Source organism: Oncorhynchus mykiss, chromosome 16 (genome assembly GCF_057628025.1).
Source record: "Oncorhynchus mykiss isolate SJ-2025 chromosome 16, ASM5762802v1, whole genome shotgun sequence".
Taxonomy (NCBI): domain Eukaryota; kingdom Metazoa; phylum Chordata; class Actinopteri; order Salmoniformes; family Salmonidae; genus Oncorhynchus; species Oncorhynchus mykiss.
This window is the reverse complement of record NC_143037.1, coordinates 56,963,551-56,981,388: the sequence shown is the minus strand read 5'-3', so window position 1 is coordinate 56,981,388 and position 17,838 is coordinate 56,963,551. Positions and strand designations below refer to the sequence as shown.

The 17,838-nt window shown below is 43.0% G+C and overlaps 1 protein-coding gene across 21 annotated transcripts in view; it reads right to left on the bottom strand.

The window, feature by feature from the left end:
• The window catches only part of LOC110492309 (oxysterol-binding protein-related protein 2), a 37,044-nt gene that overhangs the window by 17,633 nt on the left and 1,573 nt on the right, over positions 1-17,838 (bottom strand). For 7 of the 21 annotated variants that reach the window (XR_016487391.1, XR_016487392.1, XM_090203469.1 and 4 more), the window contains exon 2: positions 4,696-4,880. Coding sequence is in view for 16 of the 21 variants with exons in the window: in XM_090203469.1 (XP_090059595.1) it covers positions 4,696-4,732 (37 nt within the window). In the remaining 5 variants the exon portion in view is untranslated. Of the gene's footprint in view, positions 1-4,695; positions 4,884-5,374; positions 5,537-6,191; positions 6,285-17,838 lie in introns of those variants that run through there. The other 14 variants (XR_016487395.1, XM_090203472.1, XM_090203479.1 and 11 more) reach the window with 5 other exon arrangements.

Below are 17,838 nucleotides of genomic sequence, written 5' to 3'. Positions count from 1 at the left end.
CACACAGGTTGAAATATCAAATCAAACTGAACCAACTAGATTAATTTAGGGACAGGTCGAAACACATGAAACATTAATGCCCAGCTAGTTGCTAGCTAAATATTGGGTTGTTATTTTACCTGAAATGCACAATCTCCTTTTTTTCTGGATCTTTGTAGAATTTGGACCCATTTTGAGTTACACAAAATCGTATGTTCTCTACTCCGACAATTATTCCACAGATAAAAGGGGAAACCTTGTCAGTTTCTAGTAATTTCTTCTTCTGACTTTATATGGCAGTTGGCAACCAACTTTAAAAGGTGCATTACCACCACCAACTGGACTGGAGTGTGGACCCCAGTTCGTCTTTCTCACCCACATGGGTATATGCTCCTAAAAACCAATAAGGGATGGGAGAGGCGGGACTTGCAGTGCGTCAAGCATCAAAAATAGAACCAAGTTCTATTTTAGCGCCTGGCTACACAGAAGCTTGTTGAGACGTGCAAGCAGTTTGGATTAAATTATTGAATAACTTGTGTACATTTATTTTGCAATGCTCGAGCACATAAGTGTTGTTTTATTTGTTTATTGAAAGCAGGTTTGCTGTTCACTTGCTCAATATAAGATGGAAGGGAGTTCCATTCAATCATGGCTCTGTATAATACTGTATGTTTCCTTGCATTTGTTCTGGACCTGGTGACTGTGAAAAGACCCCTGGTGGCATGTCTGGTGGGGTAAGTGTGTGTCAGTGCTGTGTGTAAGTTGACTCTGCAAACAATTAGGATTTTTTTAAACACAATGTTTCTTATAAAAACAAGAAGTGATGCATTCAGTCTCATCAATGCTTAGCCAAGAGAGACTAGTATTGATATCACTGATGAATAGCACAATATTCCGCTCTGTTCTGGTGCCGGTGCAGCTTAACTAGATCCTTCTTGGCAGCAGTTTCCCATATGACTGGACAATAATCAAGATAAAACTAGAGCCTGCAGGACTTGCTTTATGGAGTGTGGTGTCAAAAAAGAAAAGCCTCTCTTTATCACCAGACAGACCTCTCCCCATCTTTACAACCATTGAATCAACATGTTTTGACCATGATGGTGTTGCCTTAGATGGTAAACTAAATTACTTAGTTTCCTCAACTTGCTTAACAGCCACACCATTCATTACCATTATTACGCTCAGGTCTAGAATGCTCTTAGTTTTAGAGATGTTCAGGACCGGTCAATTACTGGCCACCCATTCTAAAACGGACTGCAACTCTTTGTTTAGGGTTGCAGTGATTTCACTAGCTGTGGTTGCTGACACATAGGGTTGAATAATGAGCATACATGGACACACAGAGCTGCTCTGCGGTACACCACACTTCACATGTTAAACATTAGAAAATATTATATAAAAGAAACCCCTCTGGTGTTCTATTGGATAAATACAATAGCTCCGAATTCACGATATGTTGGCGGTTGCAAAGCCATAACATATGTTTTTTCAACAGGTTACGGACAATAATATCAAAAAGCTGCACTTAAATCTAACAGCCGAGCTCCCACAATCTTCGTATCAATTTCTTTCAACCAATCATTAGTAATTGTTTCAGTGCAGTACATGTTGTGCCTCTCTATAAGCATGCTGAAAGTCTTGTTAAATTTGTTTACAGAGAAATAGTATTGTATTTGGTCAAACAATTCTTTTCAACAGTTTTAGGGAAATGGATCTTTACATTACATAACTCACCTAGCCTGACAAGGTTACCTAATATATTTTATAATTACTTTAAAATATATATATATATATATATATATATATATATATATATATATATATATATATTTTCTTCACACCAAAAACACACACACACACACACACAACAACAACTACAGACACACACAAAACCCAACTACATCTCCTCTGCCCAGACACGCATGGCTCACACCTCCCATCCTAGTTCCTGCATTATTGTTTGACACATGGCCTTACGTTGTACCAATTTTTTTTTTTTTTATCGGTCGCCATGCTATTAAAAATAAAAATAATTATTTGATTTTTCCATTGTATTAACGATTAATGGGCTGCAATTTCTAAGACTGGTAACTCTAATGACCTTATCCTCTGCAGCAGAGGGGTCACTCTGGGTCTTTCTTTTCCATGGCGGTCCTCATGAGAGCCAGTTTCATCATAGCGCTTGATGGTTTTTGCGACTGCACTTGAAGAAACTTTCAAAGTTCTTGAAAATGTTCCGGAATGACTGACCTTCATGTCTTAAATTAATGATGGACTGGCGTTTCTCTTTGCTTATTTGAGTTGTTCTTGCCATAATATGGACTTTGTCTATTACCAAATAGATCTTCTGTATACCAACCCTACCTTGTCACAACACAACTGATTGGCTCAAACGCATTAAGGAAAGAAATTCCACAAATACATTTTTAACAAGGCACACCTGTTAATTGAAATGCATTCCAGGTGACTACCTCATGAAGCTGGTTGAGAGAATGCCAAGAGTGTGCAAAGCAGTCATCACTTTACAGCATTCCCGGAAAGCATGGATTATTGAATCATTGTTAGTTTTACACTTAACACACGACTGCCATTGTGTTGTAGAATGTGAATTTTGACAGTTGTATAGAATTTATTATACATTAGTTACTGTATTAAGTAAATTTTCGTTAACTGTAATTTCATTAGTTATGCTCCAATTTTCCCTCCATCTTGAGCCAACAGTTATTTTTAAGTCCTTGTTCCATTCATGTATATGCGTTGTCTTGGCTGTATGCTTAGGATTGATGTCCCGTTGGAAAGTGAACCTTCGCCCCAGTCGGAGGTCCTGAGCGCTTTGGAGCAGGTTTGATCAATGACCTCTCTGTACTTTGCGCCGTTCAGCTTTCCTTCGATCCGGACTAGCTGAAAAACATTCACACAGCATGATGCTGCCACCACGCTTCACCGTAGAGATGGTGCCAGGTTTCCTCCAGACGTGATGCTTGGCATTCAGGCCAAAGAGTTCAATCTTGGTTTCATCAAACCAGAGAATCCTGTTTCTCATGGTCGGAGAGTCCTTTAGGTGCCTTTTGGCGAACTCCAAGTGTGCTGTCATGTGCCTTTTGCTGAGGAGTGGCTTCTGTCTGGCCACGCTACCATAAAGGCCTGATTGGTGGAGTGCTGCAGAGATGGCGGTCTCATCTCCGTGGAAGAGTCGGGTTCTTGGTCACCTCCCTGGCCAAGGCCATTCTCCCCCAATGGCTCGGTTTGGCCGGGCGGCCAGCTCTAAGAGGCCACTGTGTTCTTAAGGACCTTCAATGCTGCAGGCATGTTTTGGTACCCTTCCCCAGATCTGTGCCTCGACTCAATCCTGTTTCAGAGCTCCACGGACAATTCTTTCAACCTCAAGGCTTGGTTTTTGCTCTGACACGCTGTCAACTGTGGGACCTTATATAGACAGGTGTGTGCCTTTTCAAATCATGTCCAATCAATTGAATTTACCACAGGTGGACTCCAATTAAGTTGTAGAAACATCAAGGATTATCAATGGAAACAGGATGTCCCTAGCTCAATTTCGAGTCTCATGGCAAAGGGTCTGAATACTTATGTAATTAAGGTATATGTTTTGTTTTTTTACATTTTTCATTATGGGTTATTGTGTGTAGATTTGAGGAAAAAAATGTATTTAATCCATTTTAGAATAAGGCTGTAACGTAATCAAATGTGGAAAAAGTGAAGGGGTCTGAATACTTTCCGAATGCGCTGTATAATAACAAGTAAGTAAACAGTCTGACATTTGACAGTCTTACAATTAGGCTACAGGTGAAAGAAATGACTACATGGGAGGGGGCCACAGAACTAATGCACTATGACGTGATACAAATTGACACAACATACACAGACTCTGAGCTAAGCATTTATTTGCTATAAATAATTAACTAATAAATAATTAGATAGGTCAACCCGAAACACCCAAAGAAATCTGATCTGGGATTCATAAGAATATCTGATAGCCATAAACAATAACTTGATGACACTGTGTGATCTGCAGTTCACCTCACGTTCAGCAGGCTCTCCCTTTGTCCATCCTTTCATCCCCTCGCACGCACATGCACACATGCACGCACACCTCCGCAAGTTTGTTTCTCCACAGAGCCAAGGAGCCACCAGCACATACACGTTGTTCCCCAGCCAATCGCACACGTGCACAGACAAAAGTAGCCGACAAAGGAGTTTGCGTCTGCTGGAGCCTTGGCTGTAAAATATCATGCGCCGCGGTGGTGCTTCGCTGCATGATTGAAGCTATCAGTTCGACTGCTAAGGTTACTGTGTGGCACTGGGCCACTGTGTGAGCTAAAGTACAAAAGACACACCTCTAACTCCTGAGTCCTGCCCATAAGTGTGTCAAGCGCAACAGTCCAAAATGGCAAGAGCCATTAAATGTTAAGACCACAACAAGGTCATGTTCAGTAGTATAAACAGGAGACAATGTATTTGAGAATTTAGCGAAAAAAGAAAAATGAACATTTCCTGGTAGCCCTTCCTGTTTTAAAAACTCCCATTTTGAACCTGCTGAACGTGACCATGACAAGAGTGATGATAAATAACTTAAGTCACTGTCAATGCTCTGTCTCTGTGTGTGTCTTCTATTCTCCTACAACTATGTGGTAACATTTGAAGTTCTTGTAAGTAATTCTATTATCTAGGCCCGCCGCCCGTGCAGACAGGGACACCCACCTGTGACTGCATCGTAGAACTCGTCATCGTTGTTCATTGTACAGGGTCAAAGTCAGACCTCCAGGTGCTAGCGGAGAGAGAGGTGAGTCTCTAAAGCATGGTCCCTCTAGTGAGCCTCACTGGTCACTGGCACTTCAAATGCCTCCTCCTCCACGTCAGGACAGGCAGCAGCTCACACAGCAAACCTGCTGGACAAAGACAATCAGGTCAGGGTTGTATTCATTAATGCACACTGTAGCGTAATGTTTTGCAACGGAAACCAAAAACGAGCAGTTCTTATTAGACAAGTCCAGGTAGTCCCTCCCTGTTTCAGTCCGTTTTCTTCAATTTTGTGTCGAATGAATGACCCAGACAGACCACCATTAACGATCACACATCAACAACAATACAACTAGGCAATCTGTCCATGAAACTCCTATTAATTTCACAACACACTCATTTACCAGTAGACTATATGAACTCTTCTCCTTGCTGTCCCTCTAGTCTAGTAGCTGTGGTTTCTGGTTTGGAGTGGACCCAGTGAGTGGTGGCCTGTATGGTCCACTGAGCCCAAACAAACAGTGCTCAAATTACATAACCAAACACAGGAGTAAAATGGCTGCCATTTGCTGTGTCAGTCTGTCGGTCGGTCTGGTGTTAATCTGATCCTGAACTTTCTCTCTCTGTGCGTTAGCCTTACCTGCTGTTCTGCTGTCTGGTTAGTCTCCCTATTCAGACCTAGCCTGTGGTCTAGGAGGTTTTTCTGGGTGTAGGACGACTAGGGAGGGTGACTGACTGACTGACTGACTGACTTCTCTATTTGTGTCCTTAGTCTTTACATACCCAGTACCAGGAACGCCTCAAACAAACTCACTAGTGAACTTTGGACTGTACCACGATCGATAAGCGAGGAGACCGGTTGGTGCATAAGCCCTATGTATTCAGTTCTGCACAGAGGATTGGTCACATCTAAGTTCCATATTAAAAGTTAATAAAATACACCCCCCCCCCCTCGGGACTGGGCGCTCTAGCCCAAATATATAAATGTTTTTCACTGTTGACTGTATAGTGGTATCTGACAGTATTTTATGTTTTTGAATAATAAAAGTTCTAAATTATGTTTCATGAGTAGTGCATGACCCTAGGATGGCAACACATACATTCTAAGTGGCTTTAAATGGGCTTTTTCCATTCTGATTTGTTTTATACATAAACAAACTAGGACAAAACTGACAGTGAAGTAGTACAATTTGTAGAACTTCCTTTATTTAGCATCGTATCGACACAGACGGTATTATAAAATCCATACCGGTATGTGGATTCCTACCAGTATAGGCTACCTTGGAAAGTATTCAGACCCATTGACTTTTTCCACATTTTGTTAGGTTACAGCCTTATTCTAAAATTGATTAAATTGTTTTTTTCCCCCACTTATCTACTCACAATACTCCATAATAAAGCTATTTTTAGATGTGACCAATCCTCTGTGTGGAACTGAATACATAGGGCTTACTCACCAACAGGTCTCCTCCACGCTTAGCGATCGTGGTACAGTCCAAAGTTCACCAGTGAATGTGTTTGAGGCGTTACTGGTACTGGGTAAGTAAAGACTAAGGACAAAAAGAGAAAAGTTAGTCTGGGGCAGGTTTTCATCAAGGATCTCTCTGTACTTTGCTCCGTTCATCTTTCCCTCAATCCTGACTAGTCTCCCAGTGCATGCCGTTGAAAAACAGCCCCACAGCATGATGCTGCCCCCACCATGCTTCACAGTAGGTATGGTTCCTGACCAAGGCCCTTCTCCCCTGATTGCTCAGTTTGGCCGGGAGGCCAGCTCTAGCAAGAGCATTGGTGGTTCCAAACGTCTTCCATTTAAGAATGGAGGCCACTGTGTTCTTGGGGACCTTCAATGCTGCGGAAATGTTTTGGTACCCTTCCCCAGATCTGTGCCTCGTCACAATCCTGTCTTGGAGCTCCACGGAAAATTCTTTCAACCTCAAGGCTTGGGTCTGAATACTTATGTAAATAAGGTATGTTTATCTTTTTTAGACATTTGCAAACATTTCTAAAAAGCTGCTTTTGCTTTGTCATTATGGGATATTGTGTGTAGATTGATAAGGAAAACATTTTATTTAATACATTTTAAAATAAGGCTGTAAGGTAACAATGTGGAACAAGTCAAGGGGTCTTAATACTTTCTGAATGCCCTGTATATTGTTGATGTTACTAACATTATAACAGTTAATGAGGACTAGTGATAGAGTTCAGTCAAGGGTTTCTTTATATTGAAACCTTAAAAATGGTGCCTCAGATTTGGATAGGATAACCAAATGAATCAAACAAAATCAGATCAATTAATTATTCCAGTAATTAAATCAGTAAATTATCTGGAGCATTAATTAACCGAGTCACCACTGATCCACAACATTTGCATAGATGAAGCAATCTCTTCTTATATAAAAGTGTGCGCTGTCTCTTTAAGACCCAATATGTCATTCACACACAGAGTCCATTCAAGGCTTGAGCAAAGATGATCTTGACTGGGAGAGACGTGAGGCGGGGGAGACAAAGTGAATGACTAATGTTTTTTGGGACAATCAGATTTTAAATTAGCAATATTTTGCATTATGGTTTGCATATTGTGACAAACACAGTACTCGGGTAGTGAATTGATGTTAGCTTCAGCTGTAAGCTAGCACGGAAAGTTAGCCCACAAAGCTGGAAGCTACCGGTATCTTCTTGCAATGTGAAGACTTGTAGCCTGTAATGGACAGTTATAAAATATTGTACGTGCATTATTTAAGTGTGTTAACTTCTGTGTAGCATACAGCCCATACTCCCAGTGAGTGCAGTGGTTCCTCAGGACAGGCTAGAGCTGGCAATGACTAAGGGGAGCAGGAACGGTACACTCAATCAGTAGACGACGGCAGACATTTGACATTTGAAAGTACCAAACCGTTTTTCATATTCTAGGATCGAAAAAGTAGACGTTTCTTCAACACTAGTCACCTCACACAAGAAAGTGTTTAGGCAACTTTTATGACACTTTAATGCATTCATCATGTGTCAAATGAATCGATGATTATGGTTTTGCCTATCTATGCTAGAACTAAGGGGTGAGGAGAGTTGAAGTAGGCCTATGGCTTAAGAAAGCAGACATTGACCAATAATTAGATAAAATGCTTGAGGAGCAACTATGACCTCCCACTGCTGACCCCATCCTTGGCCTTTGAAAGTTCCCTAGGCTGTTGGCGTAACTCTAAGTCCATCAGCAGACAGAGGCATCAGTAACAGACAACAGTAGAGACCTACTCATATCTGAACATATGAGACCTTGCTCTCCCCCCGTTCCCCGTGTGAGCCATCTGATTGGCTGTTACCATCTCTCAGGTCATGTCACACTCACTCCATCGACCTCTCATTAAGGATTACGTAAGTGTTAGAGACATGGCACCATATCATGCCATATGCATCATAGGTAAACGATACGTTATCACACACTAACTACTCGCTCACTCATAAGTCTATTTAGTGCGATGAAAAAGAGCACAGTATGACCCAGAGGATAACGCTACAGTCGGTCTGGTGGCTAGAGACTGGGTCAACAGGGGAGGAGCTTTCTTAAGGTAGGAGTTTCTTAAGGTAACTTACACACAACTCAACTGTTGTTACTCTACATTTGTTTGGCCATCTTACTGATTGAACATTTCATACAGTTGGCAGCCCAAATCTCTTATTAACAGTCATGAGAACAAATAGGCCTAACCATCATTTACCTAAATGGGACACAAATATAAGGTCCAAACTGTCATTTGATCAACACAGTCTAAGGTCCAACCGATTGCTTTCCTTCGGACACGACAGGTGCAACTACAATACACACATCCGAAGCCTTGACTGCCATGAGCAAAATTGTCACTTAAACCAACAAGAGCAACACAACCTAACTGACAGATTCAGATAACTGACTCCTTAAAGGATGTTGGAAGAACACTTGACAGGCTAATGAGAGACTAGCAACCCATCAGACAGATTGTCTGAGGCTACAGCTGTAGACAGTAATAATGGAGATAGAGCTGTTGCCAACCCATTATGCCATTCAAATTCTCTATGCTGCTCCTAGTACGGTCCTGTGTGGTTGGTAAACAACATCCAAAACCAGCGGAAGTCAGAGACGAGAGAGAGAGAAAGGGAAGAGAGCCTCAGCCATGGAGAGCTGTCATCATGCGAGAGGCACAGACACACACAAACACACAGTGAAATTTGGCACACACACACACATACCTCCGTGTGCCTGTGAGGACATGGACTTTGAGGAATGGTAGCTACAGCAACGACCTGAGAAAATTGAATAGAATCCCGTTTGGCAAGCAGAGTGGCTTCTTAGGGGTTAGCTGAGAGCAAAATAACAAATGGGACCAACACACCCAGGAGCCCCATTAAGAGAGAACACAAAGCCTGGAGAGTGTGTGCGCGCGTGTGTGAGTGTGTAAAGCTAGCGTGAGCATTTCTCCATTGATAATCCATCCACCTGACAGAAGTGCATATCAAGAAGCTGATTAAACAGCATGATCATTACACAGGTGCACCTTGTGCTGGGGGACAATAAAAGGCCACTCAAAAATGTGCAGTGTCACAACACAATGCCCCAGATATCGATATCTCAAGTTGAGGGACTGTACAATTGGCATGCTGACTGCAGGAATGCCGACCAGAGTTGTTGCAGTGAATTCAATCATAATTTCTCTAGCATAAGCCGCTTCCAATGTAATTTTAGAGAATTTGGCAGTACTTCCAACCGGCCTCAAAAGCGCAGACCATGTAACCATGCGCAAATTTCTGCACAAACTGTCAGAAACCATCTCAGGGAGGCTCATCTGCATGTTCGTCGTCCTCACCAGGGTCTTGACCTGACTGGAGTTCGGGGTCGTAACCGACTTGAGTGGGCAAATGCAGTGGAGAAGTGTGCTCTTTACGGATTAATCCCGGTTTAACTGTACCAGGCAGATGGCAGACAGAGTGTATAGCGTCGTGTGGGCGAGCAGTTTGCTGATGTAAATGTTGTGAACAGAGTGCTCCATTTTTGGCGGTGGGTTATTGTATTAGCTGGCATAAGCTACGGACAATGAACACAATTGCATTTTATTGATGGCAATTTGAATGCACAGAGATACCATGACGAGATCTTAAGGCCCATTGCCATGCATCCGCTGCCATCACCTCATGTTTCAGCATGATAATGCACGGCCCCATGGAAGCAAAGGAAGACGAAAATGTCCCACTTCTTCCATGGCCTGCATACTCAGACTTCTTATAAAAAACAATCAATTAGTTAACTACACATGGTTGATGATATTACTAGTTTATCTAGCGTGTCCTGCGTTGCATATAATCGATGCGGTGCGTATCGTTGCGCCAATGTGTGCCTAACCATAAACATCAATGCCTTTCTTAAAATCAATACACAGAAGTATATATTTTTAAACCTGCATATTTAGTTAAAAGAAATCCAGGTTAGCAGGCGATATTAACCAGGTGAAATTGTGTCACTTCTCTTGCGTTCATTGCACGCAGAGTCAGTGTATATGCAACAGTTTGGGCCACCTAATTTGCCAGAATTTTATGACATAACATTGAAGGTTGTGCAATGTAACAGGTATATTTAGACTTATGGATGCCACCCGTTAGATAAAATACGGAACGGTTCCGTATTTCACTGAAAGAATAAACGTCTTGTTTTCGAGATGATAGTTTCCTGATTCGGCCATATTAATGACCTAAGGCTCATATTTCTGTGTGTTATCATGTTATAACTAAGTCTATGATTTGACAGAGCAGTCTGACTGAGCGATGGTAGGCACCAACAGGCTCGTAAGCATTCATTCAAACAACACTTTTGTGCGTTTGCCAGCAGCTGTTTATGACTTCAAGCCTATCAACTCCCGAGATTAGGCTGGTGTAACCGATGTGAAATGGCTAGCTAGTTAGCGGGGTGCGCGCTAATAGCGTTTCAAACGTCACTCCCTCTGAGACTTGGAGTGGTTGTTCCCCTTGCTCTGCATGGGTAACGCTGCTTCGAGGTTGGCTGTTGAACCAGGAACACATTGACGAGCCCAGGTAGGAGCGAGGAGGGGGACGGAAGCTATAATGTTACAGTGGCAATACTAAAGTGCCTATAAGAACATCCAATAGTCAAAGGTTGGGCACTGATGTTGGGCGATTAGGCCTGGCTCACAGAATCTTTCCAATTCATCCAAAAGGTGTTTGATGGAGTTGAAGTCAGGGCTCTTTGCAGGCCAGTCAAGTTCTTCCACACCAATCTCAAAAACCATTCCTATTTGGACCTCGCTTTGCGCACGGGGGCATTGCCATGCTTAAACAGGAAAGGCCTTTGTGTATGGCTGCTCGGCCATGGATACCGAAACTATACCACGGCAAAGTTTTCAGGCTTGGTGACTCTTTTGGTAGCAGTATCGAACCCTTCCATTACTTCAGCGCACACTCCAAACCGTTCAATAGTTAGGCCATCCATATTACCGGAGCTTATATTCTACCTATTTCTACAACGAATTCTTGGCTGCAATTTAGATAATGCACTGAGTATACTAAACACACTGAGTATACTAAACATTAGCAACATGAAGCTACCATGGACATAATGGCGCCAGAGGAGATGGCCTCCGTTTTACGGTCTCCTAACCAATTGTGCTATTGTGTTTTTTCCCCGCAATATTTGTAAATTATTTTGTACATAATGTTTCTGCAACTGTATCTTACAGCAGAAAAGAGCTTCTGGATAGCAGGACAGCAATCACTCACCTCGGATTAGACAAAGAGCTTCTAGATATCAGGACAGCGATCACTCACCTCGGGTTAGACAAAGATTTTTTCAACAACAACAGCAGCAAGTAGGACTCACACGATATTCTCCAAACACCCCACAGGACAGACAGCCCAATTATTCGCAAAAGGAAGCGACGCAGAGGAAGAAGAGCCGGATACCTCATCCGGACCCGCAGAAGACAACTAGGAAAGCTGCCGTTACCGTCAATATTACTCGCCAGCGTGCAATCATTGGACAATAAACTAGACGAGGTACGATCACAAATATCCTACCAACGGGACATCAAAAACTGTAATATCCTATGCTTCAGGGAATCGTGGCTGAATGACGACATGGATATTCAGCTAGTGGGATACACGCTGCACCGGCAGGACAGAACAGAACACTCCGGTAAGAGCAGGGAGGGGGGGGGGGGTCTGTGCATATTTGTAAACAACAGCTGGTGCATGAAATCTAAGGAAGTCTCTAGATTTTGCTCGCCTGAAGTAGAGTATATTATGATAAATTGCAGGCCACACTACTTGCCTAGAGAGTTGTCAGCTATACCTTTCGTGGCTGTTTATTTACCACCACAGACAGATGCCGGCACTAAGACCTCACTCAGCCAGCTGTATAAGGAAATAAGCAAACAGGAAACCACTCACCCAGAGGCTACGCTCCTAGTGGCCGGAGACTTTAATGCAGGGAAACGTAAATCAGTTCAACTAAATCTCTATCAACATGTTAAATGTGCAACCAGAGGGAGAATTATTATTTTTTAGATCACCTGTACTCCACACACAGAGATGGGTACAGAGCTCTCCCTCGCCCTCCATTTGGTAAACTCGACCACAACTCTATCCTCCTGATTCCTGCTTACAAGCAAAAAATTAACCAGGAAGCACCAGAAGCAGATGCTAAACTACAGGACTGTTTAGCTATCACAGACTGGAACATGTTCCGGGATTCTTCCGATGACATTGAGGAATACACCACATCAGTCACTGGCTTTATCAATAAGTGCATTGAGGATGTCGTCCCCACAGTGACTGTGCGTACATACCCCAACCAGAAGCCATGGATTACAGGCAACATTCGCACTGAGCTAAAGGGTAGAGCTGCCGCTTTCAAGGTGCGGGACTCTAACCCGGAAGCTTACAAGAAATCCCGCTATGCCCTGCGACGAACCATCAAACAGGCAAAGCGTCAATACAGATTGAATCATACTACACCGGCTCCGACGCTCGTCAGATGTGGCAGGGCTTGCAAGCTATTACAGACTACAAAGGGAAGCACAGCCGCGAGCTGCCCAGTGACACAAGCCTATCAGACGAGCTAAATCACTTCTATGCTCGCTTCGAGGGAAGCAACACTGAGGCATGCAGGAGAGTATCAGCTGTTCCGGATGACTGTGTGATCACACTCTCCGTAGCCGACGTGAGTAAGACCTTTAAACCGGTCAACATTCACAAGGCTGCGGGGCCAGATGGATTACCAGGACGTGTGCTCCGGGCATGTGCTGACCAACTGGCAGGTGTCTTCACTGACATTTTCGACATTCCCCTGATTGAGTCTGCAATACCAACATGCCTCAAGCAGACCACCATAGTACCTGTGCCCAAGAACACAAAGGCAACCTGCCTAAATGACTACAGACCCGTGGCACTCTCGTCTGTAGCCATGAAGTGCTTTGAAAAGCTGGTAATGGCTCACATCAACACCATTATCCCAGGAACCCTAGACCCACTCCAATTTGCATACCGCCCAAACAGATCCACAGATGATGCACTCTATTGTACTCCGAACTACCCTTTCCCACCTGGACAAAAGGAACACCTATGTGAGAATCCTGTTCATTGACTACAGCTCAGCATTCAACACCATAGTACCCTCAAAGCTCATCACTAAGCGAAGGAACCTGGGACTAAACACCTCCCTCTGCAACTGGATCCTGGACTTCCTGACGGGCTGCCCCCAGGTGGTGAGGGTAGGTAGCAACACATCTGCCACGCTGATCCTCAACACTGGAGCTCCCCAGGGGTGCGTGCTCAGTCCCCTCCTGTACTCCCTGTTCACCCACGACTGCATGGCCAGGCACGACTCCAACACCATCATTAAGTTTGCTGACGACACAACCGACAATGAGGAGACCGCCTATAGGGAGGTCAGAGACCTGGCCGGGTGGTGCCAGAATAACAACCTATCCCTCAACGTAACCAAGACCAAGGAGATGATTGTGGACTACAGGAAAAAGAGCACCGAGCACGTCCCCATTCTCATCGACGGGGCTGTAGTGGAGCAGGTTGAGAGCTTCAAATTAGAATGGTCCAAACACACCAAGACAGTCGTGAAGAGGGCACGACAAAGCCTATTCCACCTCAGGAAACTAAAAAGATTTGGCATGGGTCCTGAGATCCACAAAGGGTTCTACAGCTGCAACATCAAGAGCATGACTGGTTGCATCACTGCCTGGTACGGCAATTACTCGGCCTCCGGCCGCAAAGCACTTCAGAGGGTAGTGCGTACGGCCCAGTACATCACTGGGGCAAAGCTGCCTGCCATCCAGGACCTCTACACCAGGCGGTGTCAGAGGAAGGCCCTAAAAATTGTCAAAAACCCCAGCCACAGACGGTTCTCTCTACTACCGCATGGCAAGCGGTACCGGAGTGTCAAGTCTAGGACTACTGAATGGTTACCCGGACTATTTGCATTGTGTGCCACCCCCCAACCCCTATTTTACGCTGCTGTTTCTCTCCGTTTATCTTAAATGCAGCCACTTTAACTATTCATTCATGTACATACTACCTCAATTGGCCCAAACATCTGCATAGTGTCCCACCATCCGCTAGCCCCTCTTTTTACGCTAGTGCTACTCTCTGTTCATCATATATGCAAAGTCACTTTAACCATACCTACATGTACATACTACCTCAATAAGCCTGACTAACCAGTGTCTGTATATAGCCTTGCTACTCTTATTTTCAAATGTATTTTTACTGTTGTTTTATTTCTTTACTTACCTACACACACACACACACACACACTTTTTTCTCCGCACTATTGGTTACAGCCTGTAAGTAAGCATTTCACTGTAAGGTCTACTTGTATTGGGCGCACGTGACAAATAAACTTTGATTTGAAATAACAGAGAGAACTATGAATATAGGTATTTGATCATGTCTGTATGCATTAGAGGTCGACCGATTATGATTTTTCAACGCCGATACCGATTATTGGAGGACCAAAAAAGCTGATACCGATTAAAAAAATTACAAATTACAAAAAAAATGCATTGTTTTAATGCTAGCTAGCAACTTACCTTGGCTTACTACTCCTTGTGGAGTGCAACGAGAGAGAGGCAGGTCGTTATTGCGTTGGACTAGTTAACTGTAAGGTTGCAAGATTGGATCCCCCGAGCTGACAATGTGAAAATATGTCTTTCTGCCCTTGAACGAGGCAGTTAACCCACCGTTCCTAGGCCGTCATTGAAAATAAGAATGTGTTCTTAACTGACTTGCCTAGTTAAATAAAGATTAAATAAAAAGGTGTAAAAAAAAATATAATAATATATATTTATTTATTTTTAAATCGGCACCCAAAAATACAGATTTCCGATTGTTATGAAAACTTGAAATCTCAACAGGTAGGCTAGTACAGTATGGCTGTCTTAACTGAAATGGTGCTCACATAACTTTCATTAGCTGGCTTTGGTTAGCATCCTAGCTAGTTACACGGGCATTTGTCAGTCAATGCACTATTTGTTGTTATTTCTCTGCTACACTTGGAAATCACCACAATGTTTCCACCCTGAATATGTATGTATTAGCAGCCTGTGTCCGTTTGAGGTGGAATCTAAATGAGAATTTCTGGTCTACGACAGGAATTACTCGAAATCGGTGTGGCAACTTCCTCTGAGGTGGGCCTTTAATATCAATAACTCAAAACGATCATTTTTAATTTAGCTTATTTTAAGACATTGAACTCTGGTACTTATAAGTTGTAGCTCAATGACCAATCACAGCCCTCCTTTAGGATTGCACTTTCAGGAAATCACCAGCAGAGGGAGCTGCCTTGGAATCCATTTACCATTATAGTGTGTTGGTGGTGTCATAACGTTTATCAGAACTTCAAAATTAGTAGAGCCCACTCTGGAAATTGTATGCACTTATAGAGTATTTAGTTCCAAACAATGGATTAAAATGTACTAAATCTAAAAGAGTAGTTGAGATATTCCTATTTTTAATTTTGAATACATTTGTCCAAATGTGTATTTCAGCATATAGACATGCTCCATATTTTGGAGTATAATGACCAAGATGTCTGTATCATGTATGGTTCACGGATCATAAGGTCATTTTAGGCTAAAAAGGGCCTAAAATGGCCACTTTTCATGATTTTCTAAAAACATTTTGTAAAAAGCATGTCAAACATCCTTCCTTCCAATGAAGTTTCTATGTGAGAATTGCCAGAAGAATCAGATACCAAAAATACTTTCCGCACCCGCTGGCATGAATCGCCCATTACATACCCTACACCTGTCCAACATGTTAGTAACAATGCCTTTGAAACATATACTCAAAATGCAGAAAGTGGTCTACTCTCTTTAGAATGATGGTTGACTTCTACTATCACAGCCTCAAATTGGAATTGAAACAGCCATCACAAGGCCCATAGCAGAAAACCAAAAATAAGAAAGCAGTCAATCAATAGGCTAGACTAGGCATAATGACTGAAATCAAGAGAAAGGCCTGGCTTTCAATCCTTCGCCGCAAATCTCTGAATAAATGCCATTGACAGCTGTAGTGGTGGAAAGGTTAGCGTGAGTGTCTACAAAAATGAATCTACATGGTGATGATTGAGAATGGGAGTGACTTATAGTGTAAGCGATGAGTCAAACTTGGAAAAGGACAACTGGTAGAAAAGTAAATCATATTGAGACAGGATAGAAAAAACACACCGAGTTAATAAAGCTGATCGTGGACTTCAGGAAACAGCAGAGGGAACACCCACCTATCCACAAACGGGGCCACGGTGGAGAAGGTGAAAAGCTTCAAGTTCCTCACACATCACTGACAAACTGAAGTGGTCCACCCACACAGACAGTGTGGTGAAGAAGGCGCAACAGTGCCTCTTCAACCTCAGGAGGCTGAAGAAATTTGGCTTGGCACCTAAAATCCTCAGACTTTTACAGATGCACAATTGAGGGCATTCTGTCAGGCTGTATCACTGCCTGGTACAGCAACTGCACCCCCCGAACCACAGGGCTCTTCAGAGGGTGGTGCGGTCTGTCCAACACATCACCGGGGGCACACTACCTGCCCTCCAGGACACCTGCAGCACCCGATGTCACAGGAAGGCCAAAAAGATCCTCAAGGACAACAACCACCCGAGCCACTGCCTGTTCACCCCGCTATCATCCAGAAGGTGAGGTCAGTAAAGGTGCATCAAAGCTGGGACTGAGAGACTGAAAAACAGCTTCGATCACAAGGCTATCAGACTGTTAAACAGCCATCACTAGCCCCTTAAGAGGCTGCTAACCTATATACATAGACTTGTAATCACTGGCCACTAATAATTGGCACACTAATCACCTCAATAATGTTTACATATTTTGCACTACTCATCTCATATGTATTTACTGTATTCCATTCTACTGTATTTTAGTCTACGCCGCTCCGACATTACTCGTCCAAATATTTATATATTCTTAATTCCCTTCCTTTACTTTCAATTTGTGTGTATTGCTGTGAAATTGTTAGATATTACTTTTAGTTTAGTTTATTAATTTGACCATTTTAAAAAACAAGCACACATAAAACGTAAGTCATACATGCACATGAATAAAATCATTGAGGATAACACACAAAAGTCTGGGACTTATTTCCATTGTTGTACTCTTACTTGTTAGATATTACTGCACTGTTGGAGCTAGAAACACAAGCATTTCACTACACCCACAATAACATCTGATAAACATGTGTATGTGACCAATAAAAATGTATTTGATTAAAGGTAGGTACTAATAGTCAAGCACAGGGCCATGGGTTTACATTGCTCCGGGTGTAGGACATTCTAGGAAATGTGGGGCTTTATCTGGTACTCTGTGAATCGAACTTTAACTGACAAAAGAAAACCACCAACACACGCCTGTGACAACATTGACAATGTATAAAAGACAAACATTGAGGAAGTTGCTACGTTCCGGCCTGGTGTCCCTCAGGGTAAGCCTTGAGGAATGTAACCTTAAAACCTTTTGACACTGATAATGAGGCAACCAATGGCAGGGCAAGACACTGCTGCAGGTGTCTGCAGATACACACCCACTTAGTACGAGCTAGAGAGTG